Raw genomic sequence first — 10,070 nt, 5'->3', positions numbered from 1 at the left:
GCCCTGGCCCCAGAGCTGCGGGGGCTGCTATCTGTGAGCAAACTGTCCTTGGGGTCAGGGACAGCAAAGAGCCAAAGGTCAGGTCGATGCCTCCCCCAATCCCTCCCCCAGAGGCAGCCAGCTCTTGGGGGCGGGCGGGAGAGGGGACAGGGACATGGCAATTCAGGTGTTCAAGCCCCATAGGGCCCGCCCTCCAAAGAAAAGAGACATTCAGTGAGAGGCAGAAACAGTGCCTTTAATGGTCCAACACAGGCAGTATCCCGCTTCCCAGGCAAGAACCAGACTTCAGTAGAAATTCCCCATACCCTAGCCAGTCCTTTCTGGTTTCCCCTGGACCAGAGGGGGGAATGGGCTCTAGAAAAAAACAAGGAGTAGCCTCACCTCCATCCCTCACTCAACTCACACCAAAGAGACGGTGATGACAATGGCCAACCCAGGGGCTATGGCAGCTGTCACGGTGCACAACGGTACACTGTTTATGTCAGCCAACCAAGATGGTGGCCATCATAGCACCCAACGTGGCCAAAAAAAGATGTTATGCAGAATGATGGCCAACTGGCCCTCCAGTATGCCAAGAAGTCAACCAAAAAAGAAGTGATCACAGCATCCAACGGGCCAAAGAAGATGTCACTGGAATGGTATCACCATCCCATCCAAAGGGTCAGCCAAGAGGATGTCCATCACCATGTCCAAAGGGCCAACTGAGATGTCATCCCAGGTAGCAGCCATCAGAGCACCCAATGGATGGACTAATAACGTCAATCAACATGGCAGTCCTGGTAGAACCCAGTGGGCCCACCAAGATGTCAATGGTAGTTATCACAGTACCCAAAGGATGGATCCGATGCCCTCAGACACCGCAGCCACCACAGTAATAGACCAAACAAGATGGTAACTGACGGGGCGAGCCAAGTGTGACCAGGAGGATCAGGCCCCAAGTGCCCGATGGTGTGAGCTATAGCCATACCCCACCCACCACGCTCCCACACCCCCGCTAGGACGCGTTAAGCAGAGAGCGGGAATAGACACCCTGGTAGTAGACCCCAGGCTCCCCACTTTCTACCCCATAGCCCCCAAACCCCATGTCCAGCTTAGGAGGTGCTGGCGTCTGTTCCGACATCAGGTTGTTGATGGAGAAAGGGTGATTGAAGTTGTAGGAGGCATCAAGCTTCAGCTCCCCGGGGAGCTCCAGGCCATTGAAGTAGGGTGAGGAGGAAGGGGGTGAGCCACAGTCCAGAGCCCCCACATCTTCCCCGGCCTGGGCCTCTGGCTCAGGGGGTGGAGGCTGGGGCTGCGGGGGAGAGGTGACCGTAGCAGCAGGGGCGGCGGCCGAGGCAGCCGGCCCTGCACTGTTCCTGGGGGTGGAGGTCCCGCCAGCACCCTTCTTCACCTTCTCCTCCAGCTTGAAGCGCTTCTGGCGACGCAGGTAGCAGCCGTTCTCAAACATGTTCCCTGAGCTGGGGTGCAGGGCCCAGTAGGAGCCCTTGCCCGGCTTGTCTGGGGAGCGCGCCACCTTGACGAAGCAGTCGTTGAAAGACAGGGAGTGGCGGATGGAGTTCTGCCAGCGCTGCTGGTTCTCCCGGTAGTAGGGGAAGAGGTCCATGATCCACTGGTAGATCTCGCTCAGGGTCAGCATCTTGCCCGGCGCCTGCTGGATGGCCATGGTGATGAGCGAGATGTAGGAATACGGTGGCTTGGCGTGGGCCAGCGGCCGCCGGTAGCCTTTCGGCATCTCCTTACCATGCACCAGCCCAGGGCCCGGACCCCCGTACCCTGAGCCGCTGCCTCCGCTGCCGCTGCCGGCCCCCAGGCCCGGAAAGGTGGGCCCCAGGGGTGCTGCGGGCGCTGGGGGCGCCAGGGGTCCTGAGGGCATCGGAGAGGCAGGGAGCCCCCCAGGGGGGTAGGGAGCGCTCAGAGGATTCAGGCTCATGTAGGAGTTGAGGGGGGCCATGGTGGGCACTGGGGTCACTGGCGAGTAGACCTGCAAGGAGAGAAAAAGAGATGGGGGGAGGTCAGTGAGTCGCCACTCTGCTGATCAGCTAAGTGTCGCCAGTGTGTCCGCCACTGTGTGTCAGTCTGTCTGTCTGTCTTGCCCCTTCTACAAGTCCCCTCCCCCATCCTTACCAGTGTCCGCAGATGCCTGTCTCTAGAAGTTTCTCTCTCTTCCCCATTCTAATGTACCCCCACCCCAACTTCATCTTCCATCCCCGAAGCTCCCTATACTGGAGTTCATGCTTTAGCTGGTTCTCTAAGTGGGGGTCCGGGGCACCGTGGGGAGTCTCCGAGACCCTTTCAGGGTGTCCAGGAGGTCAGAACTATTTGCCTGTAATGCTAGGAAATTACTAGCCTTTTTCACTGTGTCTCAGGAGTTACAGTGGACTTCTCCAGAGGCCACTGGACACGGGACATGGCAACAGACCAAATGTAGAACCTGCCACAAAAATCCCGCTGTCTCCTATTGAACCAGACACTGAAGAGATTTGCCAAAAGTGTAACAGTGCCACTCCTCACACTAAAGGTTTTGAAATATAGTTATTCTATTTTACTTTTTATTTTTTTTAAATAGGCTCCATGCCCAACGTGGGGCTTGAACTCACGACCCTGAGGTCAAGAGTTGCCTGCTCTACCGACTGAACCAGCCAGGGGCCCCTGGAAATATAGTTATGAATAAAAACATAGTATTTATGCTAAAAAACTGTTAGTTTTATTAACCCAAGGGTGCCTGGGTGGCTCAGTCGGTTAAGCGTCTGCCTTCAGCTCAGGTCATGATCTCAGAGTCCTGGGATCGAGCACCAGGGAGCCTGCTTCCCCCCCATCTCTCTGCCTGCCTCTCTGCTACTTGTGATCTCTCTCTGTCAAATAAATAAATAAAATCTTAAAAAAAAAAAAAAAGAGGTCCTGAAACCGAAAAAATCAAAAATTCCTCACTTATCTAACCATACCCTCTATTTGGGTATGCTCTATCACCCTGTCAGGTTATAGAATTACAGCTATTAGAGGCCAAAAATGTTTCAGGATGCGGGGAGGAGGGCACCTGGCTGGCTCAGTCAGAAGAACCCACGACTCTTGATCTCGGGGTCATGAGTTTGAGCCCCACGTTGGGTGTAAAGGTTACTTAAATAAATAAAACTTAAAGAAAAATTTTTTTAATGTTTCAGTATCAGAAATCACACGTCTCAGCTTCATCTACATCATCTCTTTCCCATATATCATTACATCTAAGGCATCGCTATTTGTAAGCTGTAATGTTATTTTAAGTACCAGTAAGAATGATACCAGTAAGGAGGGCAAAAAAACCCAGCCAGTCCTAGACACCATTGATTGTAAAACCCATGCCATTTTCAGAAATGTTCTAATGAAAAATGTGCATCTTAGCTCAATGAAATACAGTAGACATGGCTAGGTCTCTGTAAGTAACCCTCTCTCTCTTTCATCCATTCAACAAATATCTATATGGTCCCCCTATGTAGTCCAAGCACTGCTCTGAGCACTTCACAGGAAAAGGTCTCCATTTCAAACTTTACAACCACGCTGTGACGACACGCACTGTATAACTGAGCAAGCTGGGGCCCAGAGAGGTTGTCCAGGGTCACACAGTAAGAAAGGGGCAGAACTGGGATTCTGATGTAAGCAGTCTGGCTCCAGACCAGGGCTCTGGATCACAAAACAAAAGCAAGACAGAAACAGCGATCCTCACAGATCTGACAGTCTAGCAGGAAATGAACGAGAGAAAATGCGGAAAGCATGACGGGTGGTGATTTCTCCCTCGCTGTGGTGTTTACCGGTTCAGGCCACTGTCCACCATCCCCTCTCCCTCAGTCCGACAATGGCTCCCCCCTCCCCTCCCCTCCCCCTCAGTGTGCCCTGCTCCCTCCCCACGCAGGGGGTACAGCTATCTTTCCAGCAGGAGCCACCTTTGCTGTGGGTCAGTGGGTTCTGTCTTGTTCCCTGTCACTGTAAGGATCTGCAGGTCCCAAGGTCGTGAGAGAGAAGGGAATGGCCGGGATCACTCAGAGACTCAGGGACAGGTAGCAACCAACTCTCATCTGAGTGCAGGCAGAGAAATTCTTCTCTCTCACGCATTTTTCTTTCATCTCCGGTCTCTGAATCTCCCATCTGTTTCCACGTGTACCTAACTGTCCACCTCCTTCCCTGTTTCAGTACCTCCCAGCTCCTCCTCTCCACTCCCAGTCTCCATCCAAGCTTCCTCTCCGCCATCCCTGTCTCTCCCTGTCTCTTTCTTGCCTCTTTGTCTTCCCCTCCTTCTCCTGTCTCTCTCTCCTCTTTCCCCAATCCCCCTCCCCAGTCTTTCCCTCCGTGTGACTCTCCCCAACACCTTCTCTCTCCCCCAACCCTATCTCTCTCTGCCCCACTCCTGGGCCACGTCTCTTTCCCCTCAGCACATATCTGTCCCTCTATCTCATTGCTTCAGCATCATCCTCCCAGAAGCCTCCCATTGAAACTGGAGTCACAGGTACCCCTTCTCCATGCATTGGTGTCCCCACCACCACCTTGGCTGATTCTACCCCCTCCCCAGGATAAGGGAAGTGCGTCCTTCAGAGCTGAAGGAAGGCAATAGACTCAGAGAGCTCCTAAATCCCTCTGCGACCCCCACTCCAATTCTCCAACTCCATGAGGCTCCTCTGGATCGCAGAGGAAGATTGATTGGGACCCCAGGACTCTCCTTTTCTGAGTCCCCACCCACCCGGAAGTCCTCCTTGAGGTCTGACCTCAAGCACTCCAGCTGCCCTAATCCACCCTTGGCTTTCCCACGCCCCAGGGCTGGGATGAACCCCCAGTGTCCGGGTGTGAGCCGGATCTCCCCTGCCAGGGCGGGGCTGAGATTGGGGGGAAGCCCTCAGGGGACCGGCACCCCCATCCCAAGAGGCTGGAATTTCTCTCTCTTCATTTCCTTATTGTCTGGGGGGGGGGAGGGTGTGACAGGGAGCACAGGAAGGCCACGTGAAGCCAGAAGCCTAGTTTCTAGTCCCAGTCCCAGTCCAGATCCTCCAGCAGCTCCCCCTTCCCCACGCATACACACTTGGAGTGGCTTCTGATTTCCCATCTCTAAATGTGGGGGAGAACTTGGACCAGCTGATCTGTGAAAACTGGAGGTCAGTGGGAACACCCCAGGGTGCTAACTTTCCAATTTCCTTCCTGACAGGGAGCCTGACCAGGGGTGTCAATCACCCCAGCAGGAGGGTGCTGTGAGCAAGAAGCAGTTTGGGGACCCTCTTAGTTCTTAGTTGCTGAATGAGTGCAGATGTTTCTTTCCCTATTGTTCTGACCTGGGGGAAGGAGGTGGCTCAGTGCATGGGAAGGCTGGGGACACAGTATTTCCATTTCCGGCCCCCTATATGTTAACTCTTCCAAAATATGCCCCCAAATGCTAATCATCTCTAGACTGTCCCTCAATTTCTGACAGTTTCCCCGCAAGTTCTTAAACTTCAGACTGTGCCCTCATAGCAACTCCTCCATTCTAGACCAATACAACTTTCTTCTTAAAGATGTGCCCCTCCACCCAAACATAAATCTGTAGTTGGGCCTTCTTCAATCGTGTCCCTAGACTCTGAACTCTCTCTGCTGGGGCAGCCCCCCACCCCCACCCCCTCGCCACCCGCCACTACCTGCGAGCACCTCCACTTCCCACCGGTTCTTTGCCTTCCCTACTGCACAAGTGACACCTCCAACTCTCAGCACTCCCAGTCCCTTCCCTGGTCAGCCTGCCCCATCCCACGTGCACCTCACACCTCCACAGCCCCAAGACTGGCCCCTCCTGGGCACTCTGCCAAGCCCTGCAGTCCTGGAGAACCAGGAGTCCCAGCCCAAGCTTCAAACCCCAGACCCAGAATTCAGGCATGGTGGGGCGCCTTGTAAACCCCCAGATCTCAGAATCCTTGGAGATCTCACACATTCCAGTCCCTCTGCGGCCTGAAACCCAAAGTTTCCTTCCAGGTTAAGAACCCAAATGTCCGGACCCCCATAACCCTCCTACTGGGACCCCTCCCTCTGCCATTTCACAATCTTGACTATAGAAAGAACAAGCTAAAGAGGAGCACTTGCAGTAGTGGGAATGGGAGTTAGACTTGGGGAAGGACTTTCCCTCTGCGGAGGTAAGGGAATTAAGATACACCCTGCCCCCTACTCCAAGGGCAGCCTTGTCAGAGATGGGACAAGTGAGGATATTAGCAATTACTGGAGATTACTGGAAGGCAGGGGTGTGAAATCTGAAACCCTCCAGCCTCCGAGTATCCCTGCTGAGGGTCTCTAAAAACAATTAAACCACTGAAGTTCAGTCAGGAGGGGTAAGGGTCATGAATAGAGATGGGGGGCGGAGACTGACCCTTCTCCTGACAATGCCCTTGCTCACATCTGCTCTCAGGTTCCCAACTCTGACCCCATCTGGGCCCACATCTCTCTGAGCCCCAACTCTCACCCACCTGTTATTCCAGGCTCCCAAACCATGTTTCATCTCTGAGCACCTCCATCTCTTAACTTTGAGCGCCAATCCCTATTTCTGACTCTAAGATCATCACCAGGCAGATGCTTACAGCACAACCCCAACACTGATTTCTACCCCAGAAGCCCCATCTTTAACTATATTCCACCCCTGAGCTCCCACCTCAGACTTTCCTTAATGGTGAACCTTTTCTCCCATCTCTCAGCTCCGGCCTCCCGCCCCCCCCAACACCCGCTTTGGAACCCCACCTCCTAATCCCCCAGCTCTGTCCCCTATCCTGGAAGTCGGATTTCTATCTTTGTTTTTGTTTCGTTTTTTCATTTTAATCCCTTGGATTTGGGGTCCCCAACACCCAGTCTTCACGTTTAAACGATGAGCTGCCCCTTGCCTAAATTTTTCCGTTTGAGCGTTCGCTCCAAGCAGCCTAAACCGCACTCCCACGCCTCGTCCCCCATCCCGGACTCCTACACCTGGTCTGCATGTCTGTAGTTCCTCCGCTCCTCAACTGTAGTTGGGGCCCCCATTGGATCCCACACCCCATCCTTGACCCCATTCACGCTCGCACCCACTTCCCGCTCCGCCATCCCCGAGGACACACCTCGCCCGCCTCCGGGTAGTAGCTCCACTCGGCCAGGTCATGGGCCTCCATCTTCACCGAGCCCAGCATCCCCCGGGCCTGAGCCCCCTCCCGCCCCCGTTCCGGCCCGGGGGGAACCGAGCGCTTCAGATCTCTCAGCCGCCACGGCCCGAGTTGCGACCGGTACCCGCCCGTCCGACCGCCCGGGGTCCCAGCCGTCCTGGGCGCCGCGGGAGGCGGCCACGCTTTATAGCTGGGACACCCCCACCCCCCGCCCTCGCACGTCCCGGGCTCCCCTCCCGCCTCCCCGAGGGCGGCGCGCTCGGACTGGGGCGCCCCCTGCGGGATTAAGCGGAGATAGACCTCAGGCGCCGGGAGCCGCAGCCCGGGGCCACGACAGCTGGAGGTGGCTGGAGAGAGGGAGCGACGGGTGCGCAACACTGCCGAGGCTAAAGGCCCCGACGGCAGAACTCTGGGGCTCTTCTACCCCAGCGGGCTTCATCTTCTCGACGGGGGAGGGCGAATGGCCAGAGCCCAGCATGACCGCGGCGGAGGAGAAGGGCCTCAGAGCGCTGTGGACTCCGGAGGTCAGTATATGCTACCATAAGGGCTGTAAGAGACCCTCGAACCCACGTTCCCATTGGACGGACTGGAAGACTGAAGCTTCCGACAGCTGGAAAGGCTCCAGACTGCGTAAACGGTCAGGACCTAAGGTGGACGGGATCGAGGACTCTGCTTAGACTCCACTGGGGCAACAGACCACCTCCATGTCCTCGGAGCTTTGCCGCCCGGACTCTCCGCCCGCTCTAACACCAGCCGTCCAGGACTCAGAACTACCAAGAACTCCATTTCCCAGAAGCCTCTACCTCCCTTTCCGTCCAATGCCTCCGCTAAGGGACTACATTTCCCTTAAGGCATGGCAATCAAAAGCCGGAAATGAAGGACGCCCCGGCGTCGTCTGGGGGAGGGTGGAAGACCTCTCGCGTTGCAGGAGGTAGGGGCGGGGTCGGCCCGCAGTGTGGACTCCATTTCCCGGCGGCCCTGTGTGCGCGGCGCGTGCGCAGTGTCCCGGCGGCGAACGGAAGATGGCGACGGCGGCGTCTGTGAGGAGGCGCTGCTGAGGGGGCGCGAGGGGGACGGAGGCCGGCGCCGCGGTGAGCGGGGGGTGGAGTGGGGGCCCGGGAACGAAGGGAGGAGGGACCCTGAGGCGGCAGGGGCGCTGGCCGGCGGGTTGGGGCGCTGCGAGGAAAGAGGAGCAGTGACGTTCGGGACCCCAGTTTCTTCCCCAGCTCAGGACCCACCCGTGGCTCTCCAGTGCCCTCAGGGCAAAGTTCCAACGTGGCCCCTAAGGCGCGTCCGCCCCTCCGGCCCCGGCTCGGCCTCTCTGCTGGTCCCCCACTTCGCACAGCTGCACTGGCCTTCCGGTTCCTCAAACTCGCCATGCGCCTTCCCGCCTCAGGATTTTTGCACATGCTGTCCCCTTTGCCCGCAACATCCTTTTACCCATTCTGCCTGGCTAACTCCCATTCATCTTTCGGGTCTGTGCATCAACGTCACTTCCTCTGCGAAGGCCTGCTTTCCCGCCTTCCGTCCCGAAATCCGCCTGTTAAACCCTCTCATAGGTCCCTGTTCCTTTCCTTCATGTCACATGTGGTCTGATTTATCATTGGACCTTTATTTGTGGGGTTTTTCGATTAGATCCTTGGCCGTGAGGTCCACGGAGACAGGGACTTAGAGTATGTGTTCCCAGCACAGCGCTGGTCGCACTGAAGATGCCCGGTTAATGTTCGTTGCATGAGTGAAAGATACTCCTGGGGTTACTTCCTATATGAGGGGAGTCGTCATACTTCCAGGTGGGAGTGGGGCAGTGCGACTCCATAAGGAATACACCAGGAGGGAAGGGGAAACAGTGATGGTTGGTAATAGCAAAAAGACTGCAAGCACCCCCGGATGTTCTTCAATAGGGAGGCTGGCAGAAAAAAAAGCTGATAATACCTACATAATAAAATACTATGCAACTATTAAAGGGGGGTTGGGGGGAGGGAATGAAGAAAATGTCTCTAGGAGAGTGGGCTCCAGAAAATATTAAGTGAAAACAAACACAAGAGAAGGCGGTGCTAATTATGTGCTCCCTTTTTACTAATCATATGCTTCCCTTTTTACAAAAGAAAGGAAATGTGCATACTTTTTTTTTGAAGGATAAACCAGAAAGTAGAAGAGGAAGAACATAGGGTTAAAAAAATAAAAAAGGTAGATTTCAATCTGTTATTGTCATGGAAAGAGTAGAAAGGTTGGAAAAGTTCATCATGAAAAGGTTCATTATGTTCTGATAAGGGACTGCAGTGTGCTGGTTGTCAGGTGACTGTGCCCCTTGGCTTGCTTGAATAGACCTGTCCTGGAGAAGGAGTGCCTTTCAGAGAGGCAGGACTGCCTAGTGGTGAGGAGGATAGACTCTGCAGTCATACTGCTGGGTCTGTGTCTTAGAAGCTGTGAGCCTTCGGTCAAGTGACTTTACCTCCCTTACCTTCAAATTTCCTCATTTGTAAAATGGAGATTAAAAATAGTAACTGCCTCAAAGAGTTGGTGTTGGGAGCTTTAAATAAGTTAACATGTGTGTTAGAATTGTGCCTAGCACATAAATATTAGCTATAATTTTTCAAGCGTTTTAGAGCCAAAGCGTGGGGATACTAAATCCAGATTGGGGAAGCCCTTTGGCATTCATTCAGATATTTACTGAGCACTTACTCAGTGCCAGGCGCTGTTCCATGCTGGAAATCTAGAAAGTGAACAGACACACGCAAATCCTGGCCTTCACAGAGCTTATAAATTTGTAGTATGCTGATGGTAATAAATGCTGTGCAGAAAAATAGAGTAACACAGATGGAGAGGGAGAAGGAATTGACGTTTGAAATAGGGTAGTGGAAAAAAGAAAGAAAGAAATAGGGTAGTGAGGGAAAAGCTTGAACGCAGAGACCCGAGAGGAAAGTGAGGGCAGAGGTAGAAGGGGCCATCAAAGCCTTCATCCTCACCAAG

General features: G+C 54.5%; 2 protein-coding genes across 2 annotated transcripts in view; one reads left to right on the top strand and one right to left on the bottom strand.

The window, feature by feature from the left end:
- Window positions 1–213: 213 nt before the first annotated feature.
- Window positions 214–7,254, bottom strand: FOXA3 (forkhead box A3). Its single transcript, XM_032839306.1, has 2 exons — window positions 7,059–7,254; window positions 214–1,981 (listed from the first exon to the last, which is right to left on the bottom strand). Exons 1-2 carry the CDS (start codon window positions 7,125–7,127, stop codon window positions 995–997), a joined length of 1,056 nt encoding a protein of 351 aa, XP_032695197.1. The 5' UTR covers window positions 7,128–7,254; the 3' UTR covers window positions 214–994.
- An 832-nt stretch (window positions 7,255–8,086) lies between these two features.
- The window catches only part of SYMPK (symplekin), a 36,207-nt gene continuing 34,223 nt past the window's right edge, over window positions 8,087–10,070 (top strand). Inside the window, exon 1 of the mRNA XM_032839458.1 lies at window positions 8,087–8,191. The gene's annotated coding sequence lies outside the window, so the exon portion shown is untranslated. The remainder of the gene's footprint in view (window positions 8,192–10,070) is intronic.

Source organism: Lontra canadensis, unplaced genomic scaffold (assembly GCF_010015895.1).
Source record: "Lontra canadensis isolate GAN:19392208 unplaced genomic scaffold, GSC_riverotter_1.0 scaffold107, whole genome shotgun sequence".
NCBI classification, from domain to species: Eukaryota; Metazoa; Chordata; class Mammalia; order Carnivora; family Mustelidae; genus Lontra; species Lontra canadensis.
The sequence above is the reverse complement of the archived record's forward strand: the minus strand, read 5'-3'. Positions and strand labels throughout refer to the sequence as shown.

What these genes read in the sequence shown, in the direction of transcription:
- FOXA3 (XM_032839306.1), bottom strand. Translation starts at nt 7,127, where the DNA reads ATGCTGGGCTCGGTGAAGATGGAGGCCCATGACCTGGCCGAGTGGAGC. An exon ending in ACTACCCGGAGGCGGGCGAG is followed by an intron (nt 1,982 to 7,058) that starts GTGTGTCCTCGG and finishes CTCTCCTTGCAG; the next exon opens with GTCTACTCGCCAGTGACCCC.